This window comes from Engraulis encrasicolus, chromosome 10 (assembly GCF_034702125.1).
Source record: "Engraulis encrasicolus isolate BLACKSEA-1 chromosome 10, IST_EnEncr_1.0, whole genome shotgun sequence".
Classification (NCBI taxonomy): Eukaryota; Metazoa; Chordata; class Actinopteri; order Clupeiformes; family Engraulidae; genus Engraulis; species Engraulis encrasicolus.
Genome location: NC_085866.1, coordinates 31,936,389 through 31,962,792, shown reverse-complemented (window position 1 = coordinate 31,962,792; position 26,404 = coordinate 31,936,389). Strand labels below are relative to the sequence as shown.

Genomic DNA, 26,404 nt, shown 5'->3' with positions numbered 1-26,404 from the left:
CAGGCATATTGATCTCCCCATTTCTCCAACAAGTCCATAAATTTTCCTCCACTCTTCTCCTCTCCTATCCTTCTCTCTACCACTTCTCGGCACAGCCCTGCTCTAAGTGGGTGCATCATTACCGTTTGAGAGTGAAATAGGGGGGAACTGAAGTTTAGCTCACCAAAGTACCAGTACTTGATTGTGGTGAGATACATGCCAACCTGTTTTGGGGGCATTGTTGATAAATGACAGACATTCACACACACCCACACAGCCACAGCCCATCACCAGCACCAAATGTCTGTCAACAAGATATGTCAAAAACCCTCCCAAGGCCAAAAGCCCACTCCAAAAGTCCTCTAAAAATAAAGAGCGAAGTAGGAGAAAAAACACAAACTGTCATGAGCTAAAGGCGAGCAGAACAGCTGCCCTTTACAAGTGATTCCTGAATACGTGGAGCGCGGCCATAAACATCTGTTATGCAGTCCAGTAATGCCACCTAGCCTGATTTTTATTAGACCTTTCAACCCTTTTACAATGGGTTAAGTGATAAAGTGACATTTACTGCCAAGCTTCGCCTGCCCGCCCGCGTTACAGCGGGGCCGCAGCACACACGGTGTAGCAGACCATGAAGCAATAACAGGCCGAGCAGGGGAGGGAGCAGAAGGATTTTCTATTAACACTGAGTTAGGACCGAGGAGGAGTTAAAAGGGGTTTGTTTTAAAAGGACCATATCTCTCGCCACCACTGCAGACACACGCACACTCACGCACGCACACACGCACGTACAAACACACACACACTTCTGCCACCACCCTGCCCCTATAATCCCCTTGCCACACACACACACACAGGTTGGTCTTGCCCTTTCACATTTGACTATGAAGGGGCCATCATACGGAGCAGGAGCACCACCTTGTGGTGACCAAACATCTCAGTGAACGTTGCCTCTAACACCCCACCCCCTCACCGCCAAACAACATGCGCGCGCACACACACACACACGCACACGCACACGCACACGCACACACACACACACACACTCTCTCTCCCCCCCCCCCCCCCCATTCAAACCATCAGCCGGAGACCCCGAGCACATTAATCATGACCAGGAGAGTGTAAAATTCAATCGCCTCCTTCCATCCATTTCGAGTGTTCAGTCTGAAGGCCGGCCTTGTACTCACCCGCCAAAGAGAGAAAAAGAGAGAGAGATAGAGAGAGAGAGTGTGAGTGAGTGAGAGAGAGAGAGAGAGGGAGAGGAGGTGGATGGTGAGGGGATGAAGGAGGAGAGAAAAGAAGAGGAGGTGATGGAGGATGGAGGTGCGTGAGCAGGAAAATAAATAAATAACGAGAGAGAGCGCGCGCGAGAGAGAGAGAGCGAGAGCGAGAGCGAGAGAGAGAGAGAGAGAGAGAGAGAGAGGAGAGAGGAGAGCTCTCCCTACACTTCATCAGGACCCCTACTTCATAACAAATGGTGTGTCTGTGCGGAGGAGTAGTGCCATCAGAATCGGGCGTTCTCTCTATCCATTTTATGCCGGCGGCGGGCGGCAGGGTCAGGGTAGGGAGCAGTCGGCTGCAGAGAGACCCCCTCTCTCTCTCTGTCTCTCTCTCCCTCTCTCTGTCTCTCTCTCCCTCTCTCTCTGCCGGCGTAGAAGCAGAGCAGATCAGAGCTTCCCTCTCAGCCCCGCTGTAAACTACCTTTTAGGAATTGTTTCTCAATAAGAAATGATCAGTCCATTTATCTGCCGCAGACGGGACTGTCTCCTTGCGCAGACCTCCAATATTTTTCGTTTGACCTGATCAGGGCAATAAACTAGACTGAGACACTTTCAATTTGTCACAGGGTGGTGTGTGTGTGCGTGTGTGTGTGTGTGTGTGTGTGTGTGTGTGTGTGTGTGTGTGTGTGTGTGTGTGTGTGTGTGTGTGTGTGTGTTCTTGTGTGCGTGCGTTTGTGGTTGGGAGGTATTGAAGAGTGAGGTAGAGAGGGGAGTGGTGGCGGCGTTGAAGGGAACATCAGCCACTGATTGCATCCCGCCCTGAAACAGTGCCGGCATGAGCGCAGATGTAAAAATTCCTCCCACTCAAAAACCTTCCTCGGCAACACACACTCCCTGTTCCCACACCTCCGCATTTCTCTACGTAACAAACACTAACTACAAACACACACACAAACACACTTTCACCTATACAGAAGAATGTATTATCCACAAACATAGGTTTATAACACAATGTATGGACATTTATAATGTATGAAAATAAAATGTTTTTTTAAATTGAGTTTTTTCATCACTTCAATTTTCTAGTCAATTATCAGACTAATCTCTGGTTAATGGCAGTCCAGTCATCATGTGACAGAGCAGTATTGTGAAACAGTTGGTCAGTAACAAAAGCACACAAGGTTAACTGTCTTCCAGGAAGACCCACAGCTAGGATTAACTTGGTAAGTCAAGACGGGGTGTAATTTTTCTAGCAGGCCCTAATTATTAACTCTTTGCCTATTTTGTGGTCATCTGCCATTGAACCACCTACTGGAAAATATTAATGTATGTATTAATGCATTAATGCATTAATGTGTCTACATGCATTATTATTATTATTATTATTGACAAATAAAAACATGCTTACTGCATTAACAAAATATCAATAAGAGACTTGATTAGACTTGTAGACTTGATGGTGGCACTGGCTCCATTTCACCCTTGACTGCCTTTAGGGAGGAGAAACATTAACTGGATTGTTTTCTTTCAAAACATTTGTAAACTTTGAGCAGGACTAATTACAATGCACGCATGACTCCCCACTCCCCACAACAACCCCCCCAACCCCCCCCAACACACACACACACACACACACACACACACACACACACACTCACACACACACACACACACACACACACACACACACACACACACACACACACACACACACACACACACACACACACACACACACACACACACACACACACACACACACACACACACACACTCCCTACACCCACCTCCCTCACGACAAGCAAAAGTGTTAAATATTCTCCTGGCAAGACAAACATATGAAACATTAAAAAAACAGGCTCCCGAAAACCTGGCACTGACACACAGAAGAGGAGAGAGGGGGGGGGAGGATGGTGCAGTGTCATCAGAAACGCGGGTATCTATTAATCACTAATTGCTGTGGCTGTCAGCCTTCATTGCACGTTGATGGTTGCACAACAAAACGTGGCTGTTGAAGTGGAACCAGGAAAACAGGATCAGGATGTCTTTAATGTAAACATTTCCCAGGAACACAGAACGTCCCCCTGTTTAATGTATGAGCCCGTGCATTAATCATTTGACTATTATCCAGCCACGGCAATTGATATAGATAGCACTGCTGCTGCTCCACTCGTACGCCTATGTTTACGAAATGCATTTTTTAATTGCTTGCACAATTATTTTACATAGGGGGGGCGTGTGAGCATTGTGTCACCTTTGGCTTTTAAAGTACATCTAGTATTTTTCATAATAGACATCACCTTGTAGTTAAAATGGTTGAGGTAATGGCTGACTTGGGGAGATGGTGCCAGGTCACCGCCAGGCCAGGGCCAGTGGAGGGCCAGACCACATCCCGTAATAACCCGAGGCTGAATGGGTTTCACCCTTGCATTAGCAGGAGCCTACTGACGGGAGTCTGAACTGCATCACACACACCCCTCCCATCCACCTCCCCATGTAATATAGGGAAGGGAAAAAAATAAATGTGCAGACCCAGGGACACAAACTGATGCTGAGGCTGGCCCACACACAGCAGACACCCCCCCCATACACACATCCCCACCACGTCCAGCCCTCCCCCCTCTTGCCTGGTACTAGGGGCAGCTTCGGGGTGATTGAAACAGGGATGTTCCTCCTACCACTACTTCCTCTCCTCTCCTCTCCTCTCCTCTCCTCTCTGAGACCGTCCATCTCGTGGGAGTCCTTCTAGGGACGAGCTTTCTTCCGTCTCCGCAGAGCAATTGGACTCCTAAGCGAGACAGTCAGACACACTTTTTCATGCTGCCAGTCCAGGGAAAGGGGTATTTACCATTTTAACACCCACACACACTAACCCACCCACGTGTTTGCACACACACAAAGACATACCTACACACACCACCATACTTTCCCTCCCGTATGTTAAATAGACCAATGGAGAAAATTAACTTGGGGGGGATTAAAAGACAGTAGAACAAATTACAGATGAAATGCATAAACAGCAGACATACTTTTCCATTTCTAGTTCTAAATGCTGGTTACACCTGCCCTGAGTTCCTTAAGCACAGGAGATTTTAGAATATTTTTATGGCTGGTCACCATTTCCAAAGACATTTGCAATGCAGTGATATAAACCATGCCTTGGTCATCAGTAAAATGATAATCCTGCAATACCCAAAATACTTCTGTGGATGTACACTATATTGCCAAAAGTATTCGCTAACCTGTCTTGACTCACACATGACCTTAAGTGCCATCCCATGCCTAACCCATGAGGTTCAATATGATGTCAGTCCACCTTTAGCAGCCATTACAGATTCAACTCTTTCAGGACGGCACAAGGTCGAGTGTTTGTAATATTTTTAGTATTCTTTCAAAAGCATATTGATGAGGTCACACAGTGATGTTGGCCGAGAACGCCCGGCTCCGTCTCCGCTCTAATTCATCTTAAAGGTGTTATGTATAGGTTCAGGTCAGGACTCTGTGCAGGCCAGCTCAGTTCATCTACATCAGGCTCGGTCATCCATGTTTTTTTGGACCATGTTGTGTGCACTGGGGCATTGTCATGTTGGAAAAGGAAGAGGCCTGCTCCAAACTGTATACATCTGCCCCCTCTGTAAATACTGCAGTTGAGACTCTTCGAACTGCTTTTAGTGTTTTGCAGACGTCTTTGTTAAGTCTGCGTTTGGTCCTAAATGCAAAGAAAACAAAGTACATGGTTTTCACGCGTACCCGCTCATCATTATCTAATGTTGAAGTGTCCACTACTGATGGTACCTTGCTAGAAAGGGTTAAAACATAGGGAACATAGGTACTTAGGGATTTGGCTTGATGAAAAGTTGAACTATGAATCACATATTGACCATCTTCTTAAAAAGCTTAGACCAAAACTGGGTTTTTATTTCCGTTTGAAAAAATGTTTTCCTTTTGCTGCTAGGCTAAGATTGGTCCAGAGTACATTTTTACCCATCTTAGATTATGGTGACATATTATACATGCATGCGTCCACCTCTCTTCTAAAGAAGCTAGATGTAGTTTACCATGCGGCACTGCGTTTTATAACAAACGCAAACATGAGAACGCATCACTGCGCATTGTATGAAATGGTAACATGGACTTCACTATCACTTAGGAGGAAAAGCCATTTCCTCATTTTTATTGTGAAGGCATTGGTGGGTAAACTCCCATCATATATCAACTGTCTGGTGTCACGCCAAACCAGTTCCTATGGCACTAGGTCAGGAAATAAAATTATCTTAAATATTCCTACAGTGCGTACTGAATTAGGTAAGACTTCTTTTAGTTCATATGCCCCACATGTTTGGAATAACCTCCAAAACACATTAAGCTTGGCATCTGTGCCCTCTGTAGAGAGTTTTAAAAATCTTTTAAAAACAACTTTAGTAGAGGAGTGTCACTGCTTTTAAACTCAGTTTTACAGAGGTTTTGTGTGTGTGTGTTTTTTATGTCAGATTTTATTAGTTTGTTAGTTCTTACTGTTTAGTGCTTGATGGTCTTACTTGTTAGTCTTGTCCAGTGTCTATTTTGTTTTCCCCTATGTCTGATATCCTTACGTGTGCTTTTTTTTTATATCTGTTTTTTATGTCATAATATGCATGTGCCTCCACTGTCTTAATGCCGTCTTGGCCAGGACTCCCTGGAAGAAGAGGTTTCTACCTCAATGGGACCTTCCTGGTTAAATAAAGGTCAAATAAACTGTCCCCACAAGGTTGGGAGGGAGCATGGAATTGCCCAAAATGGGAATGGGATAGCACTTAAGTTCATATGCGAGACAATGCAGGTTATCAAATATTTTTGGCAATATAGTCCATGTACCATCTGAAAAATATTTATATGGTTTCAAGGGAAAAAAAACATTTGGCCTGCGGTGAACTGAAACTTTCAGGTGCCTTCCTGATGACTTTGATTAAGTGGAAAGCACTTAAACTGACTTTAAACGTGGCATGGTTGTTGGTGCCAGGCGGGCTGGTCAGAGTATTCCAGACAGCTTATCTACTGGGATAATCACGCACAACCCTCTCCGGGCCGAAAAAGAAGGAGTATCTAGTGGGCATGCGTTCTGTGGGCAAAAATGCCTTTTTGATGCCAGAGGTCAGAGGAGAATGACCAGATTCATTTCAGCTGATAGATAAACAATAGTAACTCAAATAATCACTCGTAACAACCAAGATATGTAAAAGAGCATTTCTAAACGCACAGCACGTCTAACCTTGGGGCAGATGGGCTACAGCAGCAGAAAAACACACGGTGTGCCATTATTGCTTAGAACAGAAAACTCAGGCTACAATTTGCATAAGCTCACCAAATTTGGAAAACAGAATTTGGATAAATTCTGCCAGGTGTGATGATTTCTGCTACAACACTGGAATGGTAAGGCCAATATTTGGCGTCAACAACATGTAAACATGGATACACCCTGTCTTGTATCAACGGTTCAGGCTGGTAGTGTAGGCATTTTTTGAATCGATGTGGGCCTCGTAATATAAATTGAACTTTGTTGGAATGCCACAGCCTATCTGAGTATTATTCCAATGAGATGAGGGAGTTCTGAAGGCAAAAGGGGGTTCAACCCAGCACTAGGAAGGTGTGAATGAAGTGGTCAGTGAGTGTTTATCCTTGATCATTTCATCTCCAATAAAAATGTCAACACTGACATCTGCTGGCCAAACTTGAGTATTGCAATGGATAACAATAAAATGTGATATTTAGCAGTTGGTGGGGAAGTCTGGATGTAAAATAATTTTGAAAAATTGGGAAAAGTAATTCTATTTATAATATTTCACAGAAAGTGAAGAAATGATATGTTCATAAAAATAGCAGTGCTGAATAAACTAGCAGTCTTTGGAAACCCAAAGAAGTTCTTTACCGACTAACAAATTATTGAAAATCCAACTCTGCTGAGCATCCTGAACTAATATTTTGTTGCATAATCATGGTTTCTGATAACTTCGCGTCTGTGGTGCATGTAGCCGACCGAAGTCTGGAACTGGTCAACAGATATTGCAGCCCAGGTTAATTGCACTACATTCCACAATTCTCTGCGTTTCTTAGTTTTACATAAGGAACAGCACTTTTCATGTCAGACCACAAGTATTCAATGGGATTAAAGTCCGGGAAATGTGCTGGCTACTCCATGAGTTGGATGCTGTTTGTATGGAACCCTGATTTTATTAGCTTGTTGGCGTGTTTGGGGTCATTGTCCTGTTGAGACGTCCACTTTAAAAGCATTTCCTCCTCAGTATAGGGCAACATGACTTCCTTCAGTATCCTCATGTACTCAAACTGGTCCATGATCCCTGGTATGCAGTAAATAGGACCAGGGGCGGTATAGAAAATCTGGCCCTGGGCAAAGAACAATTTTGAGGCCCCCTTTAAATTATTAATTAATAATCGATGGTGTATAAAGGCAGGCAGTGGCGTAACAACGGAAACATGGGCCCAAAAGCAAGATTGTCTAGGTGGGCCCCATCGAGCTGCGGCCAAGGGCCCCGAAACCTTAAATTGCCACCGCATGAAAAATCAATGCATAAATGTCGATTGACGACGGGGCCCCTGACTGGACAGGGGGCCCCGGGCAATTGCCAGACCTTGCCCAATGATAGAACCGCCAATGAATAGGACCAACATTGTAGTACAAACGTAGTGAAACAAAACATCCCCATCATGATACTTGCAACACCATCAGATAAGATTAGGTAAGATTGTTCTTTTTGGGTTTAAGGGTCAAAGACAGTTTGCCAGACATCCTGCAAACAAAGAATTAAAGCCATAGTACACAGTGAAGATGGTTAGGCATGATGGAGCAAGCATCATGATATGGGGATGTTTTCTCTCTATTGTGTTGGTCTGATTTACCACATGCCAGGGATCATGGATCAGTTTGAGTACATCAGGATACTGGAAGAAGTCATTTTGCCCTAATTTCTATAAAATATTATAAAATTGACTTATTGTTCCCAAATGTCTTGCTTTGAAATAAAATGTGCAGTGTGCAGTGTCCCCAATGCATTTTGCTCATGAAAGTACAATTTATTTGAAGAATTTTGACATTTACTCACTTTTGTAAAGGCACTGCTATTTTTCTGAGCACAACTGTATGTTTAAATTGAAATCCTCAAAAAAGGTTTGCATGTTAGTTCGACAACCAATGTGATGCATCCTACTTACACCCAAGACCACAGTATGGTCCAACTGGCAACATTTGAGATATAACACATTAAAATGTATTACTCTAACCAAGGATCAAATGAATACCGTACTCGTCAAGGTTTGCTGTTTTATTTAATTTAATTTAATTTAATTATTAAACTGAAAAATCATGAACCGCAAGGAAAACACAGTCACCTAGTTCAGTGCATGACCATTTGGCTTTATTAGAAGATACATGGGACAGACTTAGGGAATGACTGGACTTAAATAGTTTCACAGAATAACTACAACGTTGTACTTCTGTAGAAAAGCCTTGTGCCTGTGCATGTTACAGACGTGTTGTAGATGGTTAGTCTACACACGCTTCTCGTCATTGACAACTAATATTACTGTGAGAGAGTAAAACTACTGTAGTGAAAGTGTTGTGATTTCACTGCACATGCAAGAGAGTGTCGACACTGCATTACTTTGCTAATCTGTTTGTACTGTTTCTGTCCATAGTGCACCACTGGCATCGGTGGCGATAAAGTCTGCTACAGCTAAGGCTAGTTAGTGGAGCGACTGGCTGCTACATCTAAGTCAGGTACATCTCACCATGCAGACATTTATCAATAAAGTTAATAACGCTAACCTTACTGACATGAAAGCAGGTTTCAGTGCAGCTTTCACAGGAATAGAAAAAAAAAGTAGAAGAGACAAAAGAGCAGAGAAACTACATCAATATGTTTTGGCACATTCCTCCAAGAAGAAATATATTCGCTTCCGAGAATCAAGTCTTGCGAGGGCCAAAATAAGAAGGTTTAAAAGGGAGGACACCGATGTGATGATGAGAGACGTGATATTTTCAAATTCGGGGATAAAAATAAATCTAAGAGCAAATGTGAGGTTTGGTGGAGATGTGGATACATGCTTCTGCCTTTAAAAAAAAACTGTTTCACTGGAATGAACTCGGGAACACAGGACGCAATAACAGAAGTTAAAACAAAGATGGTAAAACCTAATTTTTTTGAGGCATCACACACATCTAAATGCTCATATTCAAGCACCCTTTTTAGAAAAAATGGCACTTTCCTTTTGATTGCTTCTCAAGCACTCGTAACTACGGTTTATTTGTCCATTTCATGTGCCATGTTTTCATGTACCATGAAATGCCAAATAAGGATCTAATAACTTGGCACACGATGGTTAGAAAAAGGCCACTGAAATGCAGTAAAACACAGTGGTATATTCAAGGGGAGAAATTTGGTCATTGGTACAATGCCATTTCCCCCCGTCAAACGGGAGGTAAATATGATCTGTACATTCGTTCACTGTCGAGCCACATACCTGTCTCTCCTGTCAATTCTCTCTCACTCTCTCTGTCCTTGTCACCCTCTCTTTCGTCCACTGTCATTAGACAATCACTCACTCTGCCACTAGCCTGAAGATGGAAATAATTCGTTTTTATTAAAAATTCACAGTATTTTTGTGTATTCCCTTATCACTGCTCCTCTACAACCAAGCTATGCCAGAACTGAATAAAAAAGACGCCATTTTAAAAAATAAACTTCAACGATGCTCATGGCCAAGGTTACATTATTATGGCTTATCAACTCAAATCCCTGGACTCAAGCCTGCTCTACCTACAGTATCATATATACACATGAGTGGGACAAGGGGGTCGGAAGAGTGGGCAGGTATAGTGCAATAAATATACCATACATATCTATATTATATATAACCTGTATATATCACACAGCTCTATGTACACGAGGATGGGGGAGTCGTTTGCTCTGTGTGTGTGTGTGTGTGTGTGTGTGTGTGTGTGTGTGTGTGTGTGTGTGTGTGTGTGTGTGTGTGTGTGTGTGTGTGTGTGTGTGTGTGTGTGTGTGTGTGTGTGTGTGTGTGTGTGTGTGTGTGTGTGTGTGTGTGTGTGTGTGTGTGTGTGTGTGTGTGTGTGTGTGTGTATGTGTATGCGTATGTGTGTGTGTGTTTGTGTGTGGTCAGGATTAGCACTCCCCATGACACGTAAACGTTCTCAGGCGTCAACCAGCACCTTGTGGTGGTGAGTGCAGTGCAGACACCCGTACAGGCCAGCCTGTTAGAAGACCTTGGCTCTCTTGCTGCTGCTCAGTGACCCGTGCTGAAGGGGGGAGCGAGAGAAAGGGAGCAAGGGAGGGAGAAAAATGAGGGAGAAAAACAAAGGAAGAGAGATAGTGTGTTGTTATAGTCGCTATTAGCATTTATTGTGCAAAGTTGTTCCCGTAAAGTATCCATATTTGTCTTAGCCTCCCCTTTCAAATTAAGTTCCCTCCAATACACACAGACACAGTCGTGAGCAAAAACACATGCAAACACACGCTAGTGTGCATACACAGACACACACACTTTCCGTCCTCACCTTGGCCTGCTTGTAGAAGTGAGGGGCCAGCTCCACTAGCCAAGTAGACTCCACTGCCGTCACGTCCCGCATGTAATACTTGGTGGTCTGCACCACCTCGTTAAACACCACCCTTAAACACAAATGAACACACACAAACACATGTACACACAATCATCAGCAGGTTCATGGATCATGGAGATGGGAGTATTGTGATTTACTAGTTCGTTTTGTGCCAAATGAAGGAACTTTTACTTATCCTACAGTGCATGAATGGATTTTTTATGAAATGCAGTTTAGTGTTGATATACTAGATGGCAAGGTCATCCTTTCCAAACTGAATTCTTTTTCAAAGTGGCAGTCACCTAATATGGCAGGCATGCTTGACTAACCACCGCAGATCATGATGAAAACCAAGCAAGGTAAAATCTATTTAAAGTTGTTTATTTTCCTCTGTGCCCTCCCCCGCATTCCACCCCCCACACAACTAGTGCTCACCACTTGGGGGGCTTCTCTCCATACAGTACAGAATTGGGGTGAATATGAAGCTCTCGGTCATCACGCAGCGTCCTGGAGGGCAGGGGAGTGGAGGTGAAAGAGAGAGTTAATTGGTATAGATAATGTCTGGTGAGTTTTAGCATCCAGTGTATTCCTATGAAAAATCCTTTCATTTTTATAAGCATCCCCCAGTCCGTCTTTTTCTTTGGCATTTACCGGTAGGATCCGGAGTGGTGCAGGCGCGCAGCATTGGCAAAAAATCCAGACACAATGCACCTGAGAATCACGTCCGGGTCACCTGAACACACAATCAAAACCAATGAAACATCACACAGCACAAAACAAATGAGTGGATAAAGATTCATATATAGAAGGCAGAAAGAAAGCAAGAAGGAGGGAAGGAAGGAGGGAGGGAGGGAAGCAGACCTTCGCTGGAGGTACGGGGGACCTTGAACTTGTTCATGAGTCTCCTGAGCTGTTCCCGGACCGTGAGAGCTCGCATCAGGCCCTTGTAGTTAAGGAAGTGATCTTGACACCACTGAGAGTTCTTCTGGTGCTGATGATTAAAAAGAAAAGGGACACACACACGCATGCAAACACAAAACTCAGCGCATAGTGTACATGGAGACATGGTTCAATCTAAAGATCTACTATCTGGTGTGTGTTGAGCTTTATGTGTTTTCTTCTCTACTGACAAAGGGTGTGCATATGCATGATCTACTTATGTACTGTAACATGGACATGAGTCTGTGCTCCTCCTGTGGTGGCTAAACCATGGTTTCATCATGTGACCCCCATGGCTTGCCACAACTTGCCATGGCTAGAGGTCAGTCCAGAGACAACACAGATGACTGAGATGATGATGATGATGATGATGATGTTTAAATCAACAAGTTTAAATCTGATGGGATCACAGATGTATGTACTCTCAACAGAACTGCATTTAGATTAAAGACTGGGCTAATTTTCCTGAAAAGAATCTTCGCTAACCAGTTAGAAACTTAGCTGGTAAGTTAATTAGAAAAGTGAATTTAAGCAAGTCTGTCTACATATAATAGCTTGCTCAGGTGTCAGTCGGCGGCGTACCTTGATGAAGGCTTCATAGACGTTGAGCATGGTGAGATGGTCACCTTCTGCCACTGCAAACTTCCTGTGCTCCCTGGCCTGGGACAGACGAGCAGGGAGAGTGAGACACACAGACACGCACACATGCAACACAGACAACACACGAAACACACATGTACTACACACACGGCTACATACTTCAGGCAAAAAGTACATACAAACAGAAACCACAAAGCCAACACCCCAGCTCTCTCTCTTACACACACAAACACACACACAGCAGCGAACAGATGGGATCAGCAAATGAGGCCTGTGGGAAAGGTAGAGCCAAGCAGTGTTTAGGTGTGAGACAACAGAGAGAGCATGACAGAGGTCACACTCAACAGCTGCCACAGCTGCAGCTGCCACCGAGCCGAACCGAGCAGGACCCCAAACACTAGCAAGACTACAGGGCCTCAGCACACAAGCGCCGCTGACCTGCCTGCCCAGGTAAGCAGCACACAGAAAACAAAATGCTATACACATAAAACATAGCCCAATCAAAACACATACACAGACAGGTACACAAAAAGAAAAAGAGTAGAAAGAAACTGGGTGAGACAAAAAATTGAAGTATTGACTCTCCAAGAACACACAAACACGCATAACATGGAGAACAATCGACTTCTGCGAAAACACACTTTGCAGGTCAGCCGATTCATTATCTGGCTGGCTGACGTCAGTGGGCTATTCAGGCATGTCCGCAGGCAGACCAGGATTACTGGTGCAGTGGTCACGAGGCTGCTTGTGAAGGACACAAACTGAAATGTTTAAGAAGATTCCTGAACTATTCTAGGAAAGTAGCCTTGAATTTTTTTAATTATTTTTTATAGTTGTATAGTTGCTTTTATCAGCAACATGTAAAGGCTTGCATCAGGAACCAGAAATGCACTCAGAGTGCAGACCTCCGCCAAAGAAGCTGTTTGATAGAACATTTGACACCCTATTATTTCAAGTCTATCTGTCTTGTTTTTGTGGAGTTAGAATCTTTTTTTTTTAATCCTGCATCCGGACTTGTTCCTTTTGTCATTTCCAACAACTCTACAAACTTTCATCCAAATCTGTGCATGAATTTTCGAGTTATCCTAACTCGAGTTATCTAACAGACAAAACAAACAGACAAAACAAACAGACAAACCAACGTGACCGAAAACATAACCTCCTTGGCGGAGGTAATAATAATAAAAGAAAACAAGACACAGTAGAGAACTTCAAGCAAGCCTTCAACCAACTGTAGCAGGTCAAATGTACAGCAGCATATACAGTACGTAACTTATCCACCTTACTAACATGGATGCCCAAAATCACTGCTGTATACTTCAATTACCCAACCCTGATGTTTTTTCCCCCTTTAAAAAAGCGAACATCCACATCGAAAACGTTTTATTGACCAAACAGTAACACCACCAAACACATGAATGCACACAAGCAAGTTTAAACTCACTGCGGCCTTCTTCTGGTTGGGGTGCACCACAAAGATGTTCTGGATCTGCATCATGGCGGCGATGGTGACGATCTCCTTGGAGCAGCCGAAGTTGCCGGACTCCAGCAGCATCTTGGCGAACATGGGGCTGAGGGGGAACTCCGCCATGCGGACGCCCATCGGATCCGTAAGACGGCCATACTGGTCCAGACCTGTGCGTGGGAACAGCCATGCCAGTTAACACAGCTCATCAACAGCTGCAATTATCCTTGTGCATGAATCAAATAGGCTTTGGAATCAAATGAAACAAATCAGCGATTGGCCTAACTGCTGTGCTTATGCTGTGGCAATATCAAACGTGCACTACAAAATGGTTTCTTTAGATTTAGTTACTCATTTACAAATGGTTATTGTATGTATGGTCAAGCCATATCAGCAAAATGCAGGAAATTTGACTACACTTTCAAAAAATTACTAGAAATGACATTGTCTAAACTCTAAAGCAGGGATTCTTAACCTTTTTGATGTTGAGGCCCATTTTTTCCAGTGCGCAGTGTCCCGGGGCCCATACTCATGTATATATCATTATATTAGGCGATATTATATTATATTATATTATGATATTATAATATAATATAGGCTAATATATTGTGATATAAAATATAAATAAATAAATAGGCTGTTAATGAAGTATTTTTTCCACAAGGGATAGCCCTATATTAATTAATGTTAATCTCATATAATATCATTCATTAAATCCACTCAGAGTTTAGCAAGCCATAGTCATTCACACATATGAATGCCTCTCTGACAGCTTAAAGTATGCGTGAAAGCTCTTGACATGCGCTTTGTAATGAATCTGCTGATCTTAAACTCAAGACACAAGTGGAAATGTGACGCGGGAAGAATAGAAATTCGACAGCCGGACGGAAAACTTTCCCAGTAGCACAATTAGGCCCAAACAAAATTCGTGAAAGGACTGCTTTGTTGGAGACACTTGGACAAGTATAAGGGATAAAGATTCAGTAACTAGAATTATTTTGAGTAGCCTAACCGTTGAACACCTATTTCTAACTAACACGTGAGGATAGTAGGACACAGAAGACGTCGCCAAATCAGCTGGGAAGCCAAGTAATTTCGCTTTTTCCAAATAGCCCACTGAAAAGTGTGTTACCGTCTTGTTCCTAATCTCCCTCAAACAAAAAAATGCGGGTTGTGGTCATTGCGCTATGACAGAGTTGCGTTTGAGCTCCTACCTAAACCGTCTCTGGTTTGAGGGAAAAGACGCACACTAGTTTGATAACTAGCGGTCCCCACGGCCCGCGCGGCACACTGGTGCGAAACTGAAAGTTGTCTGCGGCCCTAGAGGGTGTGAGCTCGGCCCAACTTTGGTCCGCGGCCCTATGGTTAAGAATTCCTGGTCTAAAGTACTCCTTTTCATCCCTTGCCTACAACTAAAGATGACCTGATACTAGAACTGAGGGACATACCGGCCCGTTGCTCCAGTGGTCATAAAAAGCAAATACTGGCAGTATCCATAACAACAGTAATAACATTATTATTAGCAGCAGTAAAAGTGGCATCATCTATTTACTCACCACCAAGGGCATAGAGCAGCTCCAGGGCCTGGACCATGGACTGGGCAGGAGGGGGCTGATGATGGTGGTAGAAGAGACACAGGCCAGAAGACAAAATACATTAGTCATCTTACGTACCACACCACAACCACAAGCCCACAAAAACAGACGACACAGGAAACGCAGACAGTGGAGAGATGTGAAACACATTTGAGTTGATTTCAAGCTGCTCAGAGCAAGGTGTCAGGAAGATTAGAAGTGCACTGCCAAACTGAACGAAATCATAATGGAAACTTTCTTTTGACGCCCTGCTGCAACACAAGCAGCTGTCATTTTCTCACAACGTCCAACTACGTGACGCAAATCAGGAAACCCCCTGGGGAGCCGTGCAGACGCTAGCAAAGACAGACGGTGCCCGTCAGTGAATGTGTATACTATAAGGAGGTATGCTGCCCGACAAAGGCCAAGTGGAGTAACTACATCTATTGCCACTAAGAAAAAGGATTTCAAAATATTGCCATTGGGTTAGATATTATAATTGCCACCAATTTGACATATGAATATCTCTGTACGGACAGACAGCAGGTGTTGAAAGAACTAAAATGCTGCAGATTCCTGGAAAGCACAGATCAGTGGCGATGAACGCGGCAAACGATTCAAACTGAAGCATTCAATTAGGGAGAGCAACCAACTTTTAACGCTTTGATGCTCTCTGCGCTAGAAACGCTTTTGCAGCTTTTGATGCTACTGCCGCTTGCTCTTCCATACAAAGTAAGTTACTTCTGACGCTTTCCACGCCTTCAGTGCCCGCTGTCTATCAGTACAGTAAAATGGGACACATATGGGATAGAGGGCTTTGTCACAAGGTAAAGGAGTCTTCATGAAGACCTTTTTCAATCTAAATTCAATTTTGATAAAATATGAAGCTATCTGCACTTTGCCTTTGTATGTCAGTATGGAGGTTGGATTAGGTACCGAGAGGAAGCTGAAGCGCAGCACGTTGTCGATGCCCAGGGCCTTCAGCTGCAGGATGACAGGCGCCAGGTTGGTACGCTGCATCTCTGGGACGGTGGCGGGAGGCAGCTTCTCGTAGTCCTCCTCTGCATCACAGACAAATAAACAAAGATGAAGAAACAGACAGACAGACAGACAGACAGATATAAAGATGCATAACACAGATAATTCAGAGACAAGACAAGACACACAAACATACACATTGCACACAGAGAAGAAACAAATAAAGACAAATGCATGTACACAGACAGACCAAAAAACACATGCACACATATGGACACAAAGATGAGACAGAGATGCACTCACATATGCAGTACAGGTGAATTTTACAGTACCACGGGCAAAATCCAAACGACGACTGGCAAACTCTGCTAGTATTTGCACAAGCATCTTCAATACATCATGGTAAAGGCTGAAGCCATTTCAGCAATACCAATAATTTATGCTTTCTGTATTCAACATGGATAATTAGGCCTTACCTGTGTAAAGACGGAAACACTTCCCTGGGCGATTGCGTCCCCCTCGCCCTGCTCTCTGGGCAGCGGAGGCCTTGGAGATGGGGGTGACCACCAGCGACTCGATGACGGTCTGGGGATTGTACACTCTCAACTTCACAAACGCACAGTCGATGACAAACACTATGCCATTGATGGTGATGGAGGTCTCAGCGATGTTGGTGGCAACCACCACCTGAAGATATGGAAACATAAAGGATTGACCATGAAAACCAGGCTGTGAAATTGATCAGAAGATTTATTGTTGTGTTTTTTCCCCTTCTGTCGATCTAATAAAAACCCTTTGTTGATCTAATGTTTTCCTTTAAAAAAATACCTATGAATACACTTAAAGATAGATTGAAAAGCACAACATTGAAAGTTGCATGTTAGCCAAGTGCATGTGTTCCTGTCATTTCACCTTGCGTACAGAAGGGGGCATCCTTTCAAAGACTTTCATCTGCTCCACGTAGGGGAGCCCGGCGTACATGGGCAGCACGCGTAGGTGCTTCTTCATGCCGTAACGGGAAAGCGTCCGGGCCTGCTCCTGCAACATGGACACCACCTTCTCCACTTCCTCCTGCACAGGAAGAGATTACCTCATCGTGTGAGGAAATGGCTTATGAGAACATGTAATTAGCACGGGGCAGGAAAATAACAACCTTCTGAATCTGATCTCCACAGGATGACATCTGATTGGCCACAGTAGGAAATAACAGCCTTTTGATTGCCTACATTAGCAGGGTGTCAGTCCTGAATGGAGTGGTAACATCCAATGCATCAAACAAATGAAGAAAACAAAGCATTCACTTCTCTGTTTTTTACTACATCAAAACTCTTGATATCAAAAGACAAAATGTTTAATATTCAAATATAAAAGATCTTTTTATCACCAAGCTGGAAAGGCTCACTGCAGTGCTTTGGCTCGTCTCTGTCAGCGCTTTCCAGTGCATCATTATCTCCTCCAGCATCTGAGTGCTGACAGCGCTAACTGACCTCACCTGTCCCGTGAGGAACGCCAGCACATCTCCATCGTCCTCAGTCTCGTGAATCTTCAGCACCGTCTCCACCGTTGCCTTGACATAATCAGGGACAGGACTGGGGATGGAAAAAAAGATTTAAAAAAATAAGGACATGCAGAAATAAAAGCAGAGGTATGGCGAGGCGACAGGCAGAGAGTGACAAGAAAATCATATATTCCTCCCTAAAAATCATACAGGAACTAGAAATGCATTAGAGTGCAGACCTCTGACAAGGAAGCTGTTTGATGGAACATGCGACTATGTTACAACCTTTTTTCCCCCTAGCCTTTCTGCTATCTTTTTGTGGAGTTAGAAACTGGAATGTCAAACTTTGCCCTATCCCAATGGAGAAGAATTTTAAAAATCCACATCGTGATCCAGATCACCACCAACTTTTAGTCAGTTGTTCCTTTTGTCATTTCCAACAACTACACAAAATTTCATCAAAATCTGTTTGCAACTTTTTGAGTTATCCTGCTGACAGACAGACAGACAAACAGACACAGACAAACCAACGCGACTGAAAGCATAATCTCCTTGGCGGAGGTAATAAAAGGGAAAGGAAAGTCATGCACTCCTTGACTGACATAATCAGGGACAGCACAGAGGTCATAGATAAGATTTTAAAAAAATTAGGAAAGACAGAAATACAGGTAAGAGTTAGGGTAAGGCACAAACTGACAAAAAAATCATACACGTCTCTTAAACCAGGAATTGGCAATCATAATGCGCAGCTGTGCCAAAAAATAACAGCACAATCATGTTAAATTCTATTGCTACTGAGATGTTAAATTGAAACATTAATCATAATGGATCTATTGACACTACAGTATAAAATGCAAGTGCAGTATTGATGAGCCAACTGGAGTAAGTGCCAGTGTACAAGCCAGTGCTGTAAAACTGGACGATATTTGTGGATGTGTAGCACTCAAAAAGGTCTGGAGCCTCTCTTACCTTACAGTATAGAATACATCCACAGGGAAGGTTCGGCCCTCCACTGTGAGAATACCACAGGTGTCTTTGCTAGGATCTCCAGACTCATTCAGGTTGAAGAACTCCTGAAATTTCTATTGATGAAATAAAATAAATAAAATGCATTAATAATCTCTTTGAAAACAGTATCCATTCCCTCAATAAAATGCTTTGCCAATTCCTTTACTGCCCCTCCCCACACCCCCTGAAAAGGGTTATGTAATAACACTGCACTTGACAAAATTATGAATATTCACTTAACTAACACATTTTGTAATGATATGATACATACTGCAGGCACAAAATGTATTCATGCCCAACACATCCCAACATCCTCTGATTTATTACTGCATTGTGTGTCACCACATGTGGTGATGTTATTACAACATTAATACTAATTACTATTACTACTTTGTCCCACACAATTAAGTAGAACACTTTGAGCAAAACACCTTGGCATCGAGAGTGGCGGATGCAATGATGAGGCGAAGGTCCCTTCTCTTCCTCTGGATCTAGAGAAAAGAAAGGAGACAGAGAAAATGTTCATGGACATCTCCCAGCTCATATCCATTTACTCACTGTAATGAAACGTAATCTGGTTATTTCAATACAAGTACAAAGTCACCTTTTTCAAGAGGCCGATAGCGATGTCTGTGTACAGTGTTCTTTCGTGAGCTTCATCCAACATAAGGACACTAAGAGAGGAAATAAAACAGTTCAGACACAAACAGGGAATAGCAAAAACGCAAGGCCTACAAACCAAGTCATCAGCATTGAGCATCTAATGCCATTCATCTACATCAATGTGTGCACGTGGATCTATCATTCAAGGGAATCAAAACGAGATTGGGCGTTGGATTGGAAAGGCTGTACAACTCTCACCTGTATTTCTTTAGAAGAGGATCAGCCATCATCTCCCTTACCAACATTCCATCTGTGAGAAACTGAGAGAGAGAGAGAGAGAGAGAGAGAGAGAGAGAGAGAGAGAGAGAGAGAGAGAGAGAGAGAGAGAGAGAGAGAGAGAGAGAACTGCCAGTGACCCCCAGTGGACTATTTCTTCATCTACAATGAAATGCCTCAGGGATGGTGTAAATTACATTTGCAGCTCCAATTACTTCTATGAGTGCAAACTTCAATCATCATTTTCCACTCCCAAGTGTGCAGAGTAAATGAATGCTCCAGGGATGTCAGGGCATGGAGTGTTCATCCCTCTGAGGAAACATGGTAATGGCAACAAAGTAAATAGTACCTACCTTTATCCGGGTGGCATGGGGATCAGAGCAGTCGTCAAACCTGATGGTGTAACCGACCTCGTGCCCAAGCAAAGCCCCACGCTCCTCTGCCACACGGTTGGCCACCTGGATGTGTAAACACATTACATGACAACGGATAATGTCCGATACTTAGGAAGAACTGTAAATGTTCATGGCTGTTGCGAATACAGGTGTACACTTACAGATGTAGCTGCCACTCTCCGAGGCTGAGTCACTCCTACCACCTTCCCTTCTGCAGCCCAACCTGCCTCTAAGAGGTACTGAGAAAGAAGACATTTCTGAAATCTTCATGTAATTGTTGGAAGATTTCATGGACGTTCCATCCATGATTTGCTGATGAAGGCAAAAACCAAGGACAGTGAGCAAGCACTTACCTGAGGTATTTGTGTGCTTTTCCCACATCCTGTCTCTCCGACAATGATCACTGTCTGGTAACTCTCCACTAGATAGAGAATATTGTTTCTGTGCTGAAGAAAAAAAAAGATGTGGGGAAAAACATGACATAGGTATTCCAGTGTTCATTATGAATAATATTAGAATATAGTTTCCAGTTAGCGGTTTTATGGCAGATTGGGATTATAAAGACGGTGCTACTGTTTCAGTCAAAAGTAGTGGTTAATGAAATAGTGAAAGCAAACAAGATACCTTAAAAACGGGGAGTTTCTGTCGCTGCTTCTCTATGGAAAGCGCAGTGTGCGGATTGTAAATAACTGGAGAGCCTGTCGTCTCGCTCTGCAGCTCGCGCTCCTCCGACACACCTGGAGCATCGGCTCCTGTTATGTAGCATGACCAGAAAAAAGACAATTATGGCAGACGGGGATTCGAGGACCACTCCAATGCATACGACTACCGTGTCATTGAATAACAAACCAATTTGACAGATTAGCTTGGCTAGCTCAACTTGAGGAGACGCAGCTAACTCGGGGTAAACAAGTTCAGATTTGTTATGATGTCGGGACATGATAAAGACAGTGAAACCTCAGCAAAAAGACTCAAACGTTGACTGTGTTGGGTAGGTTTGGCGACAGAATCTCCGCTCAAATAAGTTCACGCTGCTGAAATTGCGCAGACCTAGCGCGAGCGACAGTCAGTGCCAACACCACTGCAGAGGTGCCAGAAGACGAAAACACTTTTCTAGGTAATGCCGCACCACGCATCCCAAACTGTTGCTTCCACAACAATGTAGTGGTTAAGTTGTGTGTTTCAGAACATACATACTGACAAAACAATGTACAAATTTAATATTGCAGGCGTATTTTCATCTTACCCGGTTTCCAGAATTTCATCGTGGACTGGGGCGCCGCCATCTTGAAAATGACGTCACATCTTCAAAACTTTCTCATAACCTACCAGTGCCCTGATTCATCTCTCTACACATAAAATAGTCTGAATTACCACGAGCATTTTCCCCACAACGAATTCACCTTTTATTGCCAACATTTTTGGAGTGCAATAGAATTTTCATGGGCACTCCAGTAGGCCTATAACATCTTCAAAATACTTAGTTGGCCTACTATGATGTTGGTTATGCCTGCAGTGCACATATTGACTCCACATTTCTTTCAAGTAATTTGAACTTGATGTGTGCGTTCAATTTCCTTTTAAGTAGAGAGCCAACTATCTCATCCATTATTGTTTCCAACAGTACAAAAAAACCACCACCAACAAAAAAAAACATGCCTAGTAGGTATGTCTTCTGTTTTTCACTGGACTAGATTGTTGTTGTAATAACATCACGTCTTCTCTCTTATTTCAGGATTTTCTACACGTATTCCACAGAATGAAAATGTACTCAAGACAGTCCTCAGGCTGAGCAACTGGACTTAATGGACCTGTGTGTGTAGGAATTTTTAAGATAACAAGTTACAGTTGACCATCAGAGGACATTGTTAGACTTGGCCTTCTCTCCTTTGTCGACCATGTGCTCAGACTACAGTAATTGTAGGGTGGAGATTGAATTTGCTGGTGACAGATGCTGATTATACTGTAGGCTACCTCCAGATTGAGCAACTGAACCACCATTACACAGCAACAGTACTTAATCTTTTATAAAATGTGGGACAGACAACGTCCATGTTTAATGCAATTCCCAAAAGATTTCCATCAGAAAATACAGTCTTTCAAAAGCCATGTTTTACAGCCATGTGTACCAGGTACAGCAAATATATCTGCTTGCAGTTAATACACTATAAAATACTGGGACGTACGTTACATCAAACTAGACATTAACAGAAAAAGAACATACAAATAAATCAGTTTAATACATTGAGGATATGATCAAATGCATATTGTACAGATTTTATACAGTTTTTAAAGAAAAAAAACTCATATCTGGTAAGACTATGGTTTGGAAGCTAATCGTGAGAACAATAGATTTTAAATTAAGTTATGATCTCCAGCTAAACACAACATCATTCACTGAAAAAAAAATCATGGCAGTGCACAGGACAGTTTTATCTTAACACTCAGACACAATGACCGAGGACTTCTAAAATGGCCATTTCACTGAAGTTAACCATAATGCACATCTCTCTTGAGGATCCTATGTGCTCCAGGTGCATCATCCCCACCTTCCATCTGGAAGTTCTGCATATTCTTTACATTGAAGAAAATGTCTCTCGTCTTGCTTTACCATACATCGTTGGTTAATCCCCAGTTCTTCACTTCTTCACTCATAATGTAATGCTGTGTAAAAGATAATCCATACCACCTGGAACAAAACAATCATTTGGGGATTAATTAATGAACCATGCACATGTTTATTTAGTTATTGGCTATATTAAAGACAGCTCTGGACTAATGATTGGGGAGTTGATTTTGGGACGGTGGCTGTTTCAAATCCCATCCAGACAAGACATAAATGGCTAAGTGCCCTTCAGCAGTGCCCTAATCTGACCAATACCCTATACCTAGAAGTAAGACACTGTGGATAAATGTGTCAGTTAGATTTAATGCCATTTATTTTGAAAGAACATACTTCACTGGTTGCACAGGCAACAGTCATGTTCTTGTAATAACATAACCAACACAATCTACCCATGGAATCTACTCAGTGGAAGCTCAACCATTTTCACTTCTTGGGGTGAATAACGTCTATTGTAAAAAAGATCCATATTTTCAAACAGGCATTGACCATTTTAGAAGTGTACATTGTTATGCTGTTTAGGCACCTCTATATATGATCTAAGCACACTTATGGTGCTGGAGGGCAACCATAACAATTCAGCCAAAATTGAACGATTTTTTCAGCTTTCAAATCGGAGTTATTTCCGCCTACAGCTTACTCAGCCAATTACGTGCCACGTTACTGACTGACTTACAGTTGACCAGAAAGCTATATGGTAGACGGGCATTGGATGCATGGAGGTGCCCAACCACAGACCAGTAAAGGTCTGTGTGCCCAACACTTAACTTGCGCACTCACCAATCATAAGTGGGGTCGGAAATGAGAATTTGTGAAAATGGCGAACAAGGAAGTGTCTTGTTAATCGATGAAGCTAACCAGCCAAATCCTGCCCCCCTGGATAGGACAGTGAAGATGTGACAGGAGGCGAGTGGGGAGAGAGAGACAGGGGTCGGCAAATGAACTCGGGCCAGAATTGAACCTGTGACACTGTCACCGGTGTAGCAGTCAAGTGTCCAGCTGGTTTAGCCACGGCTGGGCCCAATTTAATACCATTGTTAGACCTCCGATGGGAAAAATGAAGATCACCACGCGGGGTGGGTGTGCGCATGTTACGGATTGCAATTGCTATTACATTGCTACAATGTAATGTAATACATATAATAAAAATATTATATGACTATTGTGATAGTACAGCCCATGTGCAAACACATAGTGTAAGCAGAGTAGCAAGGAAAAACTGATTTGGAAACCTATGGAGACCAAGTATGCAGAATTGCATACAGGAATTAAGTTCATTGAGGACCTAATGTTTGTCTCCCAGCTATATACAGGTTTTAATGGCCTATGAAATAAAACTGAACATGAATGCAACAACGGAATGCAGGATACACAGAATTTCTGGTTCCAAATGGAAGATTGTCAGTATTCAATGTTAAACAAGCTCTAGAATATTCTGTTAACATGTGTGGAACAGTGTTCTGCAACAGTTTTTCCATGACTCGTGAAAACAGAATACTGACACCATTCTGTTTAAAATCAGAATATTCCTCAACATGTAACTGCGCTCAAAGACACCTGGGGTCAGTGCACTTGAGTTGCTCTTACTTTATATCTGAAAGAAAATGTTCACCATACAGTTCACCATGTAGGGAGCTCAACTAAGTGAATATCAAAAACATGGTTTATGAAAACATTGAAAGGCATCATGGATGGCTAGAAACAAGGCAGCAACCTTGCTCTCTAAATCTTCAGCCAGAGACAATAGAAAACAAGTGGACTTGCGGTAGAAAGAAGGTTGTGCCTTATATACAAAGACAGTGTATACAGAGGACAAACACAGAGACAGACAGACAGAGACAGAGAGACAGGCATGCCGAAACAGACAGACAGACAGACAGACAGAGTTCATGGCAATGGCTCACCAGGAATAATGCAAATGACGTCATGAATCCTTCTTTGGTGAGCTCCCATGTCCCCCCATACTCCTCCTCGTCTACCTGCTGGAAACTGCTGAAGTACAGGTACAGCACACCTGCATTGATGACGCAGAATCTGAAGAAGCAGTGGGGAAGCAAGACAAGGTCAGATCTCTGAGACAGTAAGGGCAGACAGTATGACTATTCTCTCCTTTTATCTACAGCATTTTACCCTTTATGACAGAAAGCACAACAAAACTTGCCACTGCCTAATTTGAAAATATTAGGTTATAATAACAAATAGTGAGCAGGAACATTTAGAAAGAAGGCATCCATGGGCATCTTCACACTTCAGCAAAAACAGATTGAACCAATATATGGCTTATGTTTAGTGCCACGGTGAAGTGCATCAGCAGTGATTAAAAGTTCTGTTACAACTGGCTTATTAGCATAGAACGCCATGATCAGATCTATCTACTACTGCTGTCACACTTCACAGTCACCTACCTAGGCATAGGTCAAGGTATGTGGCTTATTAATGATTAAAACATTAGTCAGACATTAGTTACACAGAGAATGGAGCCAGAGGGTGTTCCATATCCGCAGGTGCTTTGATAAACACAGGCAAAATACAGGAATACCTGTGGTCACGATATTATGAACATAAAATGGATGCACCCCCTAGCCTATATTTTTGCTCAGACCTGTGTGTGGTGGGTTAATACCGGTATGAAAAGAAAAAATGCTTACATGGCTATTCCTAGAAATCCCTTCAGTGGTGCAACGCCCCATATTACTCCAAGGATCACTGCAATGATTTGCCTAAACCAGTAGATCACGTCCAGGAACTCATCCTGTAAAGCAGAACACTGTTAGTTCATTGTCGATGGCTTGGAAAGATCATTGAACAAAACGCATTCGCATTCCTATACACATTCTTCCAACACAATACAGGTAAAATGTAGCACAATAGTCTCCAACCTAACGATCCATTTCACAAAGCCAAGCACTTGTATATCTGCACGACCTTAGAGGGTTCATTGATACACAATTACCTCTTAACACAACTTAAAAATACCAACTTCTAGCTGTAGATATTGACACAACATGAGCACCGGACTGATCACAAATACATGAATAGGATTCTGCCAGCATTAGGAGTCGCCAAGTAAGGAGAGCCCCCCCAACTTTAGAGCCTTGCGTTAATCCACGACCCCCACGTCAGACGTTCTGTGATGATCCATCTGACAGCAAGAGTAGCAGCTATGCTAGTTAGCAGGCTAATTAGGAAACTGACGGACCTAACACAAACACACGTATACAGAGGAAAGAGTGCTGCAAATAACCTTCACATGATATTCAAATGTTAATATAGCATCTGAATTGCAAAGCATACCTTCTCTTCCCACACAGCTTTACTACTCAAGGCTTTGCTCCATGTGGACAGCTTGACTCCACCGTTGGCGAGTTGAACTTCTTCTTTCTTTTTTGAGCTGTTCGTCATTCTCTGGAACTGTTGTTAGGTATAGCTGAATTCGTGAACAGAGCAACACACTTTTTAAGCTGTGCAGGATATGTCCGAGTGCTGTGAGAGACGATAATAGAGACAAAATGCACTGCTGACTCCTCAAATTGGTGTCGAAGCGCCCCAAAGCCGCACCGATCAGGCATGCGCAGTACAACATTGACCCTGGGGCCCGAGCCAATGAAAAAATGCGACGTTCACGCACGCTTCACG

General features: G+C 43.0%; 2 protein-coding genes across 2 annotated transcripts; both read right to left on the bottom strand.

Moving 5' to 3' along the window:
• Positions 1-8,586: 8,586 nt before the first annotated feature.
• dhx35 (DEAH-box helicase 35) lies at positions 8,587-21,443 on the bottom strand. Its single transcript, XM_063208658.1, has 22 exons — positions 21,392-21,443; positions 20,770-20,897; positions 20,499-20,591; positions 20,307-20,384; positions 20,104-20,208; positions 19,733-19,794; positions 19,476-19,545; positions 19,303-19,362; positions 18,833-18,945; positions 17,858-17,954; positions 17,278-17,436; positions 16,842-17,052; positions 16,324-16,448; positions 15,370-15,424; positions 13,793-13,983; positions 12,331-12,408; positions 11,671-11,800; positions 11,461-11,542; positions 11,245-11,316; positions 10,768-10,879; positions 10,423-10,509; positions 8,587-9,807 (listed from the first exon to the last, which is right to left on the bottom strand). The coding sequence occupies exons 1-21, from the start codon at positions 21,429-21,431 to the stop codon at positions 10,468-10,470; spliced, it is 2,103 nt and encodes a 700-aa protein (XP_063064728.1). The 5' UTR covers positions 21,432-21,443; the 3' UTR covers positions 8,587-9,807; positions 10,423-10,467.
• A 719-nt stretch (positions 21,444-22,162) lies between these two features.
• rab5if (RAB5 interacting factor) lies at positions 22,163-26,368 on the bottom strand. Its single transcript, XM_063207587.1, has 4 exons — positions 26,063-26,368; positions 25,417-25,520; positions 24,673-24,802; positions 22,163-22,834 (listed from the first exon to the last, which is right to left on the bottom strand). Exons 1-4 carry the CDS (start codon positions 26,168-26,170, stop codon positions 22,793-22,795), a joined length of 384 nt encoding a protein of 127 aa, XP_063063657.1. The 5' UTR covers positions 26,171-26,368; the 3' UTR covers positions 22,163-22,792.
• Between the last annotated feature and the right edge of the window lie 36 nt (positions 26,369-26,404).